The 15,238-nt window shown below is 36.2% G+C and overlaps 1 protein-coding gene across 1 annotated transcript in view; it reads left to right on the top strand.

The window, feature by feature from the left end:
• The window catches only part of NUP205 (nucleoporin 205), a 51,656-nt gene that overhangs the window by 14,357 nt on the left and 22,061 nt on the right, over window positions 1-15,238 (top strand). The window contains exons 10-22 of the mRNA XM_030478433.1: window positions 561-698; window positions 1,804-1,954; window positions 2,751-2,956; window positions 4,402-4,584; window positions 5,727-5,777; window positions 6,376-6,585; window positions 7,391-7,490; window positions 9,125-9,262; window positions 9,518-9,707; window positions 10,813-10,933; window positions 11,471-11,552; window positions 11,983-12,147; window positions 14,510-14,634. Of these exons, the coding sequence (XP_030334293.1) occupies window positions 561-698; window positions 1,804-1,954; window positions 2,751-2,956; window positions 4,402-4,584; window positions 5,727-5,777; window positions 6,376-6,585; window positions 7,391-7,490; window positions 9,125-9,262; window positions 9,518-9,707; window positions 10,813-10,933; window positions 11,471-11,552; window positions 11,983-12,147; window positions 14,510-14,634 (1,860 nt within the window). The remainder of the gene's footprint in view (window positions 1-560; window positions 699-1,803; window positions 1,955-2,750; window positions 2,957-4,401; window positions 4,585-5,726; window positions 5,778-6,375; window positions 6,586-7,390; window positions 7,491-9,124; window positions 9,263-9,517; window positions 9,708-10,812; window positions 10,934-11,470; window positions 11,553-11,982; window positions 12,148-14,509; window positions 14,635-15,238) is intronic.

Raw genomic sequence — 15,238 nt, 5'->3', positions numbered from 1 at the left:
CTGCATTGTTTCTATGTTTGAAGAACTTTTGACCTGAAGTTATTTTACAAAATACTTACCTATCTAAAGTTTAAGTTATTATAAAAATTATCTTAACATATCTATTATTTTAAGCTATCTTATTTTAATGTAACTTAGAATTTTAAGGCTACAGGCTATCACTGGAGTTGAGATCAGTCTAAATGAATGGATGTTCTTTGGAATGGAACACCTTTGTGTATGTAGACCTCAATGGTTACATGGTGTTTTATGTTTCTGTAAGTCTTCAAATTGAGGTACATGAATGGTTATTTAAGGAGAAATTACACTGTTTTCTTAGCAATGTAATCTGTAATAATTAAATAGAAAGTTATGAAAATTTCACTTATCTGTGCATCTGGCTGTCATTTGTTCTGATATTGCTATGTAAAAGCTGTCATTTTCAAAGATTTTTAAGGAATGGAACACCAACCGTGGGATGCGTTGCCTCTCAGAAGTGTTTAGTTTATCTGGAAGCAGTGCTTTTGTTGAAGTAATCTTAATATAGTTGATGCTTTTTAACATCATCTTTTCTCTGATAGATTGCTGAATTGTATAGGAAAGACCCCTTTAATCTGGAACTTGCCCTTGAATACTGGTGTCCATCAGAGCCTTTGCAGACATCTACCATCATGGGGTCCTACCTTGGAGTAGCTCATCAGCGACCCCCTCAACGCCAGGTTATCTAGCTTTTCTTGAGTAATTATTAGTAACTTTAAAGTAAAAAAACAGGCAGCAAAAGTGTTTGGTATCCTTATCACAGCTAGCCTCTAAAAATACATCTTTTATCAGTGGTTCATCTGCATGTGTCCTGCTCTGCAGAACATGGTTATTGTTGCTTACGCTAAAATGAGCTACTGCCAGTCATTCATGATTTTCAATAAGCTTATTAAGAAAGAGTCCTAAACAAAGCTCTTTGAAAACGTTGTTCAGGTCTGCATTTGTGGCAGTTGCCAAATGAATTCTGATAACAGTGCTCTTGTGTTTTCTGTCTGACGACCTCTTCATACCTTTTTGGTGTAACTGAAAACTTAAATTCTGTAATTATAAAAAATCTTTATTAACTGTAGGTGATGATATTTTAGGGGGAGAGGAATCCATAAAAGTGTTGTAATTGTTTAAAGCCCAAAGCTTACAACCCATAAGAGACAGAACTTAAAATCAGAATGAAAAAGCAATCTAAACAGATGAAGCAGATGTTCCAAAACTCCCTAGATACCTGGGATGCTGTCAGCCTTCAGTGCTTCTTGAAGGACTGTGCAGTGTTAGGCGAAACCTAGTGCAAGACATATCGGGCACATCCCAAGACTCAGCCAGAGTAGAGACAACTTAAGTTAGGGGTGGTGCAATCTGCAAACACCCTAATTTGACCATGGGAGGACCCACTGTGTGTGTGAGTTACTGTGCTTATGTTACTTGTGGATATGACAAGCATGGTGAATTTTTCCCAATGTCGCTTAACTTGCACTGTGAGATGTGTTAGTAATATTGCTATGCAGCATTTGTGAGCTGAAGTAAATTTTATCACTAGAAATGGAGAGTTAGTATACTTTGCGATCACTCGAAATGTTTTATTTCCTCTTTGAAACATGTTTTCCACCTTCAGGGAAACTGAATAGGCCAGTCCACAGAGGATTTTTTTTTTTTTAATACGAGTTGTGATTCCACCCCTTTACCCTACCCTGGTTACATGAGTTTCTGTTGGCTGCCTGTTGTGTTCCTAAAATACTCAGATTTTTATTTTATTTTATTTTTTTTTTAAACATTGATCTTTATTTGTTCTAGGTTGTCTTGTCAAAGTTTGTTAGGCAAATGGGAGATCTACTTCCTTCCACAATTTACATCCCATACTTGAAAATGCTGCGGGGACTGGCTAGTGGGCCTCAGTGTGCTCATTACTGCTTTAGTTTGCTAAAAGTCAATGGCAGTAGTCATGGTAAGAAAAGTGACACTTCAGCTCTTTCTCAACTCTTCTTCTTTTAGAAAAGTACAAAGACTCATTTGAGATGAATTGTGGCTTCATGCTTTTAACATTTCATTATTAGTACAAAGATGAAATTGGAAGGCTTCACTTGAAAGTGTAATCTGGGAAAAAAAAACCAACCCAACTGATTAGGTAATTAAACATGTGAGCACCTTAGCAAATAATTCACATAATGAAGTAATACATTTTTTTAAAAGCTGTGACCTAACAATGTAAGAGATTAATATCAATATTGCGTATTGTAAAATATAAAGAGTCATGTCAAGTTGTATATTCTGTAAATAGTTACCTTTCCTGAGCTAACTTTTTTCCAGAAGGACTTTGTTCTGGTAGAATTCTTTTATATATGTAATATAATAGCACTTTCTCAAAGTAAGAAATGCTGGTCAGTCCTGTATTTTGCATTGATCAACTTGGGAAAATACCCCACCCTACTTTGAAGATAAAAGTAATGCTGCAAACATTCTGATTCATAAAATGGAAAACTTATTTGTACTGGCTTTTTATATTAGCACCTTTCTGTCTCTGTTAAAACACCAAAAAACTCAAACAGAAAAACCCAACAACAACAACAAAGAAACCCCAACCCTAAATCAGAACCACTGTTTTTGGCAACGGTAGCTTTACTTTGAACTTTACTTTTTTTCCTTCAGAAAAGAAAGTTTTCGTTTTAAATTTAACAACCCTGCTTGTCATCTCTTGAAAAGAGTAGAAAGAAAATCTTGTCACCTCTTTGTTATTTTCCTAGCGGAAAACATCCAAGGAGCAGGTGGCAGCCCTGTCTCCTGGGAGCATTTCTTCCACTCTTTGATGCTTTATCATGAGCACTTAAGGAAAGACTTGCCAAGTGCAGACAGTGTCCAGTATCGTCACCTGCCTCTCCGAGGAATCACACAGAAAGAACAGGATGGATTAATAGTATTTTTACAGCTGACCAGTGTTATAGTAAATTGGGTAAGTAACCTTTTACTTGGTTTTCTTTGTTAATATATCTTTTTTCTAGCAAAACATCATCATTCAGCTGAGAAATTCACTTGAGCAAAAAGGTATGTAGGGCAAATTTACCTAGCAGTTGTCATTTGACTAGTGAACTTTAAAAGTATGAGAGGCATCAGGAATAACTGCTATGACCAAACATACACAGTCTGCGGGGAAGCCGGAAGAGATAACACCTTTTCCTGTGTTGCTGCTGTTACTGATTTTCTTGCTTTCCTGACACTTCGGTGTCATGGAGATGTCTTTCAGAAGAAATGACTGCAGAGTAGGAAAGTTCTTTGCATTTAATTATGAGTTTGAAAAGGTAAAAATAATAGATGAATTTAAAAGGAAGTGGTAGAAGGTTGGCAACAAAACTGATCAATTGTGGAACTTGCCTCCAGAGTTAGATTTAAAATATCCCCAAACCAAGAGTGCAAAATGTGCCATGAATTGAGTGGAAGAGGATTCCGAGAGAATAAAACTGCAATGCAGATGTTTTATGGTGAGTTGTCTGGGTAATTCTGGATAGTGTGGAATTCAGCTCTTCAGTACCAACCAGACTGTCCAGCACAAAAACTCTGCCTTGTAGTGAGATACCTGTGATTTTGTTGGCACAAACACAAGACAGATCAGTGAAACTAATTAAGTTTTTTAAAAATCATCCTTGGTGGTGGTGATTATGGGGTTCCTATGTGAGCTATTGTGTCAGCATTGGATAAGCGTGGGGAAAAAGGAACTTTTAAAACTAGTGTTTCCTGGCGTCATCAAATCATAACCTGGGAAGAAGTAAATTTGTTCTAAAGGTGCAGGGAATTATGATTTGATGAGGCTAGAGGCTTGTTCCTGTCCAGTATTTCATCAGAGAGTCTCAAATGAACTTACACTGGTGATGACCCTGCTCTTAGACTTAAACAAATTCATGTAAGTTCCTAGTCAATGTACAAATACAGTTTAGGTTCATAATAGAAGTATTGATTGAAGTCCCTGTACTGATGCTTGAGGAAGCTGTCCGCAGTGTAAGGACTTAAATCTGTTTAAGACTAATTCCATGAATGTGTATCTACTAAAAAACAAACAAACAAAAAATGGGTGGTTATAAGAAGCTTATATTATCACAGAATGATAGAATGGTTGGGGTTAGAAGGGACCTTAAAGATGATCTTGGACAATCTTGGACAACAATCTTCCGCTGGACTGGGTTGCTCAGGTTGTGCACATAATTCTTCTATATGGATAGGCACAATTGTTAAATGAAAATTGTTTGCTTTGAAATGGTCTGCTATTTATCTGATGTTTTGTGTACCTTCAAGTGACACCTATCAAGCAGTGTCACTGATACTGAACTTTGGGGTAGAGATTGTAAAACATGAATAATCTTCAAAGTAATAATCTGCAGTTTTGTTGTCTGTTGAACTCCATAGAGTGAGAATGCTCGCTTGGCTCTTTGTGAGCACCCTCAGTGGACACCAGTAGTGGTCATTCTGGGACTTCTGCAGTGCAGCATTCCTCCTGTCTTGAAAGCGGAGCTATTAGAAACCCTTACTGCTTTTGGAAGATCTCCTGAAATAGCTGCTTCACTCTGGCAATCTCTGGAATATACACAGGTATTTTAGGTTTTCAGTGCTTTGAACTATAGCATCCCAATCTGTTGAAATTGTCAGTAGATTTGAAACAGTGTTGCATTTCCTCCTAAATTTTCTTGTTGCCATTGTTGAATATATATTTTTTTCACTTAGTTAATGCAGTTCTTACTTTGAAATGATCTTGAAAATGACAATATGGTTTTATGCCTCAGATGTCTCATTGGCTGTGCTTATTTTACATAAATGAAGGTTTCCTAACAGACAGTCCTGTGCATTTGGTGTGGTTTTTCTTCAGTGTATGGCATCAGTAATTAGTGTTCTGCAGAGTTTTTCTGAGGTTTTTTTTGTTCGTAACATTGTTCTAGTGTGAGTCATGCTCATAGAAAGAGAGGACAGGCAAAAAAGCTCCACTTTCAGGCATTTAGTTCTCAGAGGAAGTTAATGGTAATTTACTAGATATTGTTGCCAGCTTTCACGTTTAGATGACAAAAGTCAGATATGGATTAAAAGCTCTACCTTTTAAAAAAGTGTTTTTCCCTGCTGTCTTGATTTCACAGAAAAACTTGAAATATGAATCCTAAGGAAGATGCGTATCAAATCAAAATGTTCTTGGTATTGTTAATTAAAAAATCATCATGGGATGGGTTTATTTTATAGTCAGACTAGTTGCTGTTTTCTTTGGAAAAACTTGAGGCATTTGACCTGCAAATGCTGGTTTATTAATCACTAATAAAAAGACCATGACAATAATGTCATCTTGCAATAGTATTTTAAGTGCTCATCACCTTTGCTGCCTAATTTAGGATATTCCTTAAAATATACTGTTGTAAGAGATAACAAGGAAACGTCTTTCCCCTAGCCAATATGAGACAAAAATCATTAATGTGAAAGTATTTATGTGCTTTATTTAACAATAAACATGATGCAGATCTTTGAGGATGCAAAGCTAGAAGCATATAAATCTACAACATACAATCCAGCCTTTCAGACAGAGAAATCTTAGCTTTTTACCAAAAGGTGAAAAAGGAGAATTTAGGAAACCTCTTCTTACAGCTGAAAAGTGATGAATACCTTTTAGTCCTGATGGAAATGATGGAGGTGCGCTTTGATGATTTGTAATGTATTGTTTCATGTCTGTTTTCATTTCTCTTCCTGTTTTGAAGATACTACAAACTGTGAGAAGTCCAGGCCAGAGGCAAGCAATTGGTATTGAGGTAAGGGTTTCTCTGTACTTAGGCAGCCTCTCTGACTATTTGCGTATGAGTTCGAGAAACACTTGCAGAGGCTGCATCTGCTGCTGTGTCCACAGGAAAGCCTTTGAGTATGGACTGTCATCTCGCTGCTTCTTAATTTACTCTCAAGCCTGCTTGTAATTTCTGGAAACTTTATCTATTTATGAATCTAGTGCAGCCTTATGCTAGTAACAGAGCAGCATATAAACCCTCAAATTTCTAATGAGCACTTCTTATTAAGATTTTCCTGTTTCCCTGAACAGGCTTCACTTTTTGTTACGTCTTAGTACAGCTCACTTCAGTTCTAATAATAGTGGTAAATAAAAGCAAAGTATGTAAATGTTGAGTCATATCTTATAGTAGCTCAGAAATTAATGAAGAATGTATCACTAAACTGAAATAACTACTGTTGCTCTGCTGCTTTTGCTTTGCTTCTGGTGTACCATAAGACAGAAATGCAGCAAAGTCAATTCATTGTAAAATAATTCACAGATGATGCCCTTATAGTATTTGTTCTCAAATGTTTATTCCACCTTCAAAATCTTTGATTTTTCTCTGTTTTTGCTCTCCTCTTGGGAAGGTTGAACTGAATGAGATTGAGTCCCGATGTGAGGAATATCCTTTAACCCGTGCCTTCTGTCGACTCATCAGCACTCTAGTGGAGAGTTCATTCCCCTCTAACTTGGGAGCAGGTCTCCGTCCACCAGGCTTTGATCCCTATCTCCAGTTCCTCAGGGATTCTGTGTTTCTCCGATTCCGCACCAGAGCTTACCGGAGAGCTGCTGAGAAAGTAATTCTTGTTTGATTTTCTATTTTCTTCTTCTTATTTTTTTTTTTTTTTTTTTTTTTAAATGTAGTTAAACTGATTTGGCGCTGCTGATGTGGCTTAGATCTATTTGAGACGCTGTGCAAGTTTGATGCAGCAGAGTTAACCTCACAGTGTTTTGATTCTGTGAACAGGTGATTTTTCAACTCTTGGGTCATCAGGATCTATGGGCTGCTTGTAAGGGGCCTGTATAAAGTATCCTTAATAAAAAATAGTTTATATTTTTGCTAAATTTGGATTTGCTATACAGGATCTGCAATGCTACTACATGGCTAATGACTTCTGTGCATCGCATGGCCAAATCTACGAGTCAGATTTGTTCTTTCCTCATTGTTACTTAGAGAATATTTCTGACTTGCTGAACCAAGGCATTTGAGTTTCCTTTATGATACTTTTGATGAAAGTGCATGCTAAACTGTATCTTGGAAGCTTTTAATGATCTGTTATTAGCTGCATACCTAATAAGACTCTTTATTCCTTGTAGTTTCAATATACTGATATGTATATTGTTTAATAGAGCCTAAAATAGGCAATAAATCTGTTTCAGTGTTGCATTTCACTTCAGAAAGAAAGCTTGGCCTTTCACAGTATTTGACATGATGAATTATAAGTGTTGTTGGATACTATTTCAGAATCAGATAACCGTGCCATAATTGTGATCCAGTACATCACTGCACTACCTGTTGTATTCTTTGTTTCCTGGTCTTGTTGCTGCAGTGTCAGTCTTAATCAGTGTATGACTTCTTCCTCATTTTGTGGTTACCTACAGTGGGAAGTAGCTGAGGTAGTTCTGGAAGTGTTTTACAAATTGCTGCGGGACTATGAACCTCAACTTGAAGACTTTGTGGACCAATATGTGGAGTTACAAGGTTAACTTGTTCATTTGTTCACTGACCAACAGAACTGTAACTTGCTTTGCTTTCTTGCCTCTATCTGGTGATCTTGTTTAATATTGCAAGTAGGCTGGTAGAAAGCTAGACCAAGGCTTTAAGATAGAAAAACATCCAAAAAATATCCACATGCTATCAGAAGTTATGTTGTTGAGTCAGTAGGGCTTCATGTACACTATTTCCTATTTCCATAGCTCTACTAGGAGGATGACTTCTGTCTCTTGCATTGCTGATTTGATTAAAGAACAGCATTTGGTACTTAAAAAGCACCTTGGGTTTGGGCTTCTTCCTCTATTTCTTTGGTCTCCATCTAAATCACCAATATTCACAGGGTTAATTTAAAGGTGTCAGTATTTTTGATATATCCTCTAATATTATTCATATATTAATTATTCAGAGCAGACAGTAGTAATAGAATTATGATCTGAAGTCATTTAATTCTGGACAACTGTTCTTTAAAAGGCTGAAGTAGATGGCAGTTGCCTCATTATAGGAAATTTAAGGCTTATTTGGGCTGCAGGATTTTTTTTTAATACAGAGTTTCTTCTTAACATTGAATGCCTGTGGATTGGCTTGTAGCAGTAGAAAGCTGCAAGAACCACTTCATAAGTGAATGACAACTTTAAGGTGTACCTCTCCAGTGAGCTTGCCTCAATCAGAGAGGCCTCTGTGCCCTGTACTCTGACAAACAGTTCTTGACAGCCTAACTGGCGTGAGCAATTCCTGTCCTCAGCTAGTCTTTCAGCTTGTATGATTATTTGTGGGTTACGTGGTATGTTGGAAAAATGGGTTAAACTCAATCTTTTTGACTAGATCCATTTCTTGAACTGATTCAGTGTGTGTCTGCACAGTGGCATGGTGTGTCTATTGGTGTTTTAGGCAGCAGTACAGACACGATGTGAATGGAAGGACAAGGGGATTGTTTAAGCTGATGCTAAAAAGAAACTTCACCCACATTCTTACTTGCATATGAAAAATGATTCTTACTGCTGTCTTGCTTTTATCCTATACTAGAATTTATAGTAAATTATAATTTACTAGAAGATGAGATAAACATTAGCCTTGACTTCTGATTTATGAGGGCCTTTGAATTTTAGGCAAGTAGTTTTGTTTTTGCATAGACTGTTGCAACAGACATGCAAGCATCTGTACACTATGAGCATCAGGGATTCAGTGGACCTTCCCAGCTTTGATTTCTGGAAGTGCTTTTTCCCTCATCCAGGGTCTTTATACAGAGTTGGGGGGGGATGCAAACTTCTCCCAGTTACTTTTCAATCTTGCAAAACCTTTTAATGTAGCTCCAGTGTGGTATAAAGTCTTATCATTGATTTGAATCCAAGGTCAAATCCACTTAGGGAAAGTCTTAACTGGATGAAATTGAAATTGTGCTATTAGGTACTGAAAAGAATTGGTAATTGCCAATTCTTCCCAAACTTTTAAATTTCCCTAAATGGCTTACGTGTAAAGAAAACCTCTGAGGACTTTGCAGTATGTTTTATCTGTATAGATGTTGCTTGCAATGACAGGGACTGTTACATTTTGTAGCTCAGGCTAGCTAAAGTAATGGAAGTCTTTTGTATTAGATAATAATTTTTTTCCCCTACTTTGTTTAGGAGAAGAAATAATAGCATACAAACCACCTGGATTCAATTTGATGTATCATCTCTTGAATGAGTCCCCAATGCTGGAACTGTCCTTTTGTTTGCTGGAAGAAGGGATTAAGCAGCTTGATACTTATGCTCCGTTTCCTGGTATGTGCCTAGAATTTTTTTTCCATGTGAAGTTAAAATGCACACTGAGTAGGATTTAAAGCCGACATTACATACCTTCAACGTGATGTTGTTTCTCTTGCATATAAAAATTGTGGTTTGGGGAGGATTTTCCTAGTAGTAGACAACTGACAAGTTCTTTCTTGGTGCAAAGCTCAATGAATGAGGTTTATGAATGCAGTCTATTTAACTGCTTCTTTGGTTGTCTTATGGTTCTTTGTTGTTTGTGCACTGCAGGGAAGAAGCATTTAGAGAAAGCTGTGCAGTATTGCCTTGCACTTCTAAACTTAACCCTACAGAAGGAGAATCTTTTTATGGATCTGTTGCGGGAGAGTCACCTTTCCCTTATCGTCACACCATTGGAGCAGCTGCTTCAAGGAATCAATCCTCGCACTAAAAAAGCAGATCATGTGGTGAATATCGCTCGGTATGTGCAAAGTACTGAGAAGGGAGGAGTTTCAGAGGCACAGAAAGTGTTTGGGTCCTGGTCCTTTCATTAATTTTACTATCCAATGCTGCTTTTTGCACAGAGCATCTTTGAAATTTTTTTTGGTGGGGGAGGTGTCTTCACAGGTGCTATGATCTGTGTATTGTCTAGTGCAAGATTGGGATCTGTATTTATAGTTTTTCTTTCTGATTTTTTTTTTTTTTTCTCCTCATGATTTCTTACTGGTTGCCTTATGTGCAGTGGTTCCCTTGCATATAATTTTCAGTTTGCCCAGACATTGGTTGTCACAGAGTGGGAGAGTAAAACTTCATTTGGTTGCTATTGGGCACTTATAAGTTTTACAGTATTGACCATTAGTTACTGTATTAAAAATACCAGACTAGTAACCTGAAACTCTGTTTCAAATGTGAAACTTTTATGATTTCCACTTCACACAGACACTTTCTGTTTCATTTTCTAGTAACATTAGGGACAAACCAACACTGATGAATAGTGGAATTGAGTGCAGTGATAAGATGCAGTGATATTCTGACCATGAATGCACTAAATAATTGAACTCCTATATACATGTTTTTGTCTTTCAATTGTATTACTTTTTTCACATAACAGTAGTTGGCAAATAGTTAAAAAAAAAAAGCATGCCTTTTAAGATGCTTTTACATTTAATTTTTTTTATCTTGCGCATTTTGGATCCATGCAGTAGTTGATTTTAGCTAGTTTTGGTTCTTCAGTGACATGCATTTCTGTGTGATCTGGAGTTATTTTCCCCATGTTTCTTGTTTGAGTGTGTGACCAGTTGTTTTAACTTACCCTGTAGTGTTTGTGCTAGATTTTGGATAAAAAGAATGGTAAAAATTCCAGAAGAGATGACTATCCCTACTCAGCCTACTACCCTTCTTTTGATGGAGGAGTGTTAAGTGTTTCATGTAGAGTGAAATTTTATTTGTAGCTTTAGCATTATCTCATGTAGTTTGATTTGTGAATGTTTTAGTTCTAAATGTTGTTTAATTTCTCATCTGTGCCTTACCATCTTGAAATAGTAAAATTCTCAACAATTCAATACGGTAATCTTATATTTTTCAAGGTATCTTTGTCATGGAAACAGCAATCCTGAACTGGCTTTTGAAAGTGCCAAGATTTTGTGCTGTATTTCTTATAATTCCAACATCCAAATAAAGCTAGTTGGTGATTTCACACATGATCAGGTAAGTGGCGGTTTCTTTGGATCTGGAAAGAGAAACTGGTGGAGAAATACTGGTGTTCCATAGTGTTACTTGAAAGGATAGAGTTCTAGATCAAGTATATTAAAACTGTATATGTCTTATGTTTACTTACCTCTAAAAAGTCTTTTACTGTGGCACTGTGAAAAGCAACTGCAATAATTGAAAAAAAAAAAAAAAACCAAAAAACAAAAACCCTAAACAAAAACCCAAACCCAAAATCATGAATGTTTGCGAGAAGGGAAAGGACAATGTTCTTTGAGATAGTAAGACTTTTTCTTGACTTCATAGTCTTCAACCTTTGAGGATAACCTAGCCTATGTATCAAGAGTAGATTTTTTTCAGTGGCTAATTACTAACCTATGTTTCGAACAGCTATGACTCTTAACTCCTGCTTATTAACTAGGTTATATAATTTTTGTCTAGGACTTCTGTTAACTTATATGCAGGGAGTTATGAAAGGTATTCTTTTTAATACACTTAAAATCCTCTTCATTTTCATCTTTCCGTTGTTGAATGCAGAGTATTAGCCAGAAGCTGATGGCTGGGTTTGTGGAATGTTTGGACAATGAAGATGCAGAAGAATTAATTAATCCAGATGAGGGTATGTAAAAGGCTTCTTAGAAATGGCTCATATACTTGTCTTTTGCATAGAATGAAGTTAATGAGAGGTGAAGAAAGTGCTTTTAAGTCAGCAAGCCTATTTCTTGTGTTGTTTTCTGTAGAACTGGACCTTTAAGTGAATGAAAAGCACCAATGTCTTGTTAATGTATGTCCACAGTATGATGAGCTAACTAGAAACTGAGTGTGTTTGCAGAAGACAGCATTGCTCTGGATGTATTGTTTAAAGCTGTATTAAGAGTAATTTGAAATTTTGGTCTCGTATCCCTTTATACTAATAAAAATTGGTGCTTTTGCTTTCTTCTATTTAACTAGAAGGCTCTGAGGGTTATTCCATTAAATGGATTTCTTCTTTTATTTATTTATTTATTTATTTTTTTTTTTTTTTTTTTTTTTTTTTTTTTTTACTCAAGAGCTGGAGTCTGAAAAGAAGCAGGCACGAATCCATCATGAAACAAGGATCCATATTCTGAATCTCCTTATCACCTCTCTGGAGTGTAGTCCTCCCAGCCTTGCTCTGTATCTCCTGGGATATGAACTGAAGAAACCTGTCAGCACCACAAATCTGCAAGATCCAGGTATGAAGAGGAAATGCTGATCTGGCATTTAATCCGTTTTGTTACCAACATTGAGAATATTGATTGGAAAATTAGTGGGGAGAAGCAGTTCCTCTTCATGTTAAGAATAATAAAACAGGCCTTTTTCAGATCCTCAAAAGCTAAATTAAAAGATATGTTGCTACCAAATGCAGCATTTAAACAGCATCAGGATTTGATCCTTTGTTTAAATTGGATTTTGGAACAGACTTGAAATTAAAGTTGTAGGGAGAAATGATAATTTAGATGTGAAACATTAGTTTATTTACTATTTTATGCACTGTGGTTGTGTTCATAGTATAAAGAAATTGATTTGATGATTCAAGAAGTACTTCTATAAGACAACATGGGAATCTACAAAGCAGATTGTGACTTTGAACTAGTTGTACTACTTGACTACTATCCTGACCCTCCACAAACTCCTGTTTAAAATTAATTATAGGGAAGAAAAAGTTTTGTTGTTTAACATTGTAGAAGAAAACTTTTTATTAATATCTTTATATACTAATAATATATTCATTATATTTATGTCTATTTACTTATAGTAATTATGAATATAACAAATATAAAAATAGATGTATCTATTAATATATATTCATATGTATAAATATATATATGGTAATATGAACTTTAAAGCAACAGAAGTGACATTCGTAATGTTTCTTGTATTGGTGAGAAAAATAGTATGTTAGTATGTGTTTTGTTTGCCTCCTCAGCTTCTAACTTGTATTCAGTACAAGACAGACATTGGTAAACTTGAGCAAGTTCAGCAGATCTAGTCAGGGGGCTGGAACGCTGAGCCTATGAGGAGAAGCTGAGGGAGTGGGACTTCTTCAGCCTGGAAAAGAGAAGGCTTTGGGGGAACCCAATAGTAGTCTTTGAATACCTACGAAGAGGTTAATGAGAGGATGAAGCCAGACTCTTCAGAGGTGTGTGGCAGGGAGAGACAGTGGGCATAAGTTGAAACAAGAGGCTCCAACTGGATATCGTAGAAACTTTTTCACCATGAAGACAGTGAAGCTTGGAGTGGGTTGGCCAGAGAGGTCAAGGAGTCTTCATACTTGGAAGTATTCAAGACCCAGCTGTATAAAGCCATGAACAATCTGGTCTGATATCGTAACTGAGCAGTAGTTTGGAGTTCAGACATCATGGAATCCCTTCTAATCTAAAGTTTGAGATTTTCTCAACTGTTTTAAAGGATGTTTTATATGAACATGTTTGAACAAACGTTTAATTTTAGTTACTTAGAGAAAAATATTTCTCATTAGGTTTATATTGGATGCTGTGGCCCAGCAATTTTTGGTCTTTCATAGTTATAAATGAAGGGTAGATAGGACCTGGATTTTGTGGGGGGGAGGGTCTAGGGTAGGGGAAAGAAGTCTTAAAGTTATTTGATATATCAGAAAGATGAAAAATAGATGCCAGCTTATTTTTTTCATCTGCAAAGGAGCTTTCAATTGCGGTTCATGTTTTGGGTATTTTGAAATTCCATAGTTAAATGATACAGGTAACTCATCTGCACCCACACAATTTTACAGGCTCTCATATGTTAGGTCAGTGATAGGGGACTTTGTCTCAAAGCCATGAGAGAGCCATGTGCACCTCTTTGAATTATCCCATTCATAATGTGAAAAAATAATGACCATAAGCCATTTGCCACGAGATAATAATTTCCTACTAAAGCATAAATTATATGTGCCAAACAGAGAAGATGATTTCCCCTGTAAGAACTGCAATTATTGATGCCTTTACTGCTTCAGGACATCTTTCTGGGTTGATTAAAGAATTAATTGGCTAAAGGAAGAAAGCAAGAAGACAGGATTTTGACTTCAGTATTAAAATCTTCTCCCCGTTCCCCTTGGTTGCAGTATCAGGTGCCTCTAGGAGCATTAGTCATAAAATGGCTGTAATTGTAAAATAAAGACAGGAATTTAAAGCTCTTCTTTGAAATTGTCAACTGAGTATTCAGTTAAAAGTTTAAGAGCAAGAATTTGTATTTTCATGCAGAATATTAAAGAATAATTGAATCTTTTTTTTCATAGAACTGAAGGAAAACTTCTCAAGTTTTGATTGCATAATTTATCCTCTTTCACCAGCATCTCAGAAGCCTGCAGGCTAACAGTAAAGGTTTTCATTAGAATTTTGCTGAAACACAGTTCCTTCTTTCATTTTAATTAATGGAGAAAAAAACTCGGCCAGGTATTTTTGCTGCAGCTCTGTGGAGCAGTATAGTGCAGCACAAGGTATCTGAACAATTTAGCTTCTGTAATTCTGTGTACTAACCTACATTTGCTGTGGGGCTAGTAAGATCCAGAATGTTAAGAAATTACTCTTCTATTTTAAGGTGTCTTGGGTTGCCCGCGCACTTGCCTTCATGCTATTTTGAACATACTAGAGAAGGGTACTGAAACAAGGAATGGGCCTACAGCAGTTCAGGAATCTCCTCATCTTGCAGAACTCTGTTACCAGGTATTCAGCGTATTTTCTGTTTACTTATAGTGAAAATAGGCTCTAAATAAGATTAGCTACTTCTTGGTTGGTGAACACAGATCGCTGTTGATTTTGATAATTGTTTCATTTTTAAGATGCATGTGTCAGGTTTTTATATACCTTGAACTCTTTCTATTCTACCTTTTCCTGTGTGAAAAAGTATTCTCTTCTAGCAGCTGAGAAAATAAAGAATCTGCATTCATGTCAGCATTTTGAAGTGGGATATACTCATATAACTAATGTTCTAAAAGTTTCTGGCAAGGCCTTGAATCTGTTGTGACCATATACCAATTTTTTTTTTATTTTTTTTTTTAATTTTGGAACTGCAGTTTGCCAGCGAGTCAGATAACAAATAGTTCCAAATAAGGCAATAAAATTCTTCTCTTTATTCTGTAGCAGTGACAGAATGTACCTATCTATGTCTAAGGAGATGAGATGGGGAAGACAGCTGAATTAGACGTATGTGCAAGGTAGCTGATTTTTAGCTTTAGATCATATAGCCATATGATTACACACCTATATCATGTTGAAAATCTGTGAAAGCTAGAAAGGATTTTAAACACTATTAAAAGTGAAAGAGGCC

This window comes from Strigops habroptila, chromosome 3 (assembly GCF_004027225.2).
Source record: "Strigops habroptila isolate Jane chromosome 3, bStrHab1.2.pri, whole genome shotgun sequence".
NCBI lineage: Eukaryota > Metazoa > Chordata > Aves > Psittaciformes > Psittacidae > Strigops > Strigops habroptila.
Note: the sequence above shows the minus strand (reverse complement) of the source record. Positions and strands in the feature narration are given on the sequence as shown.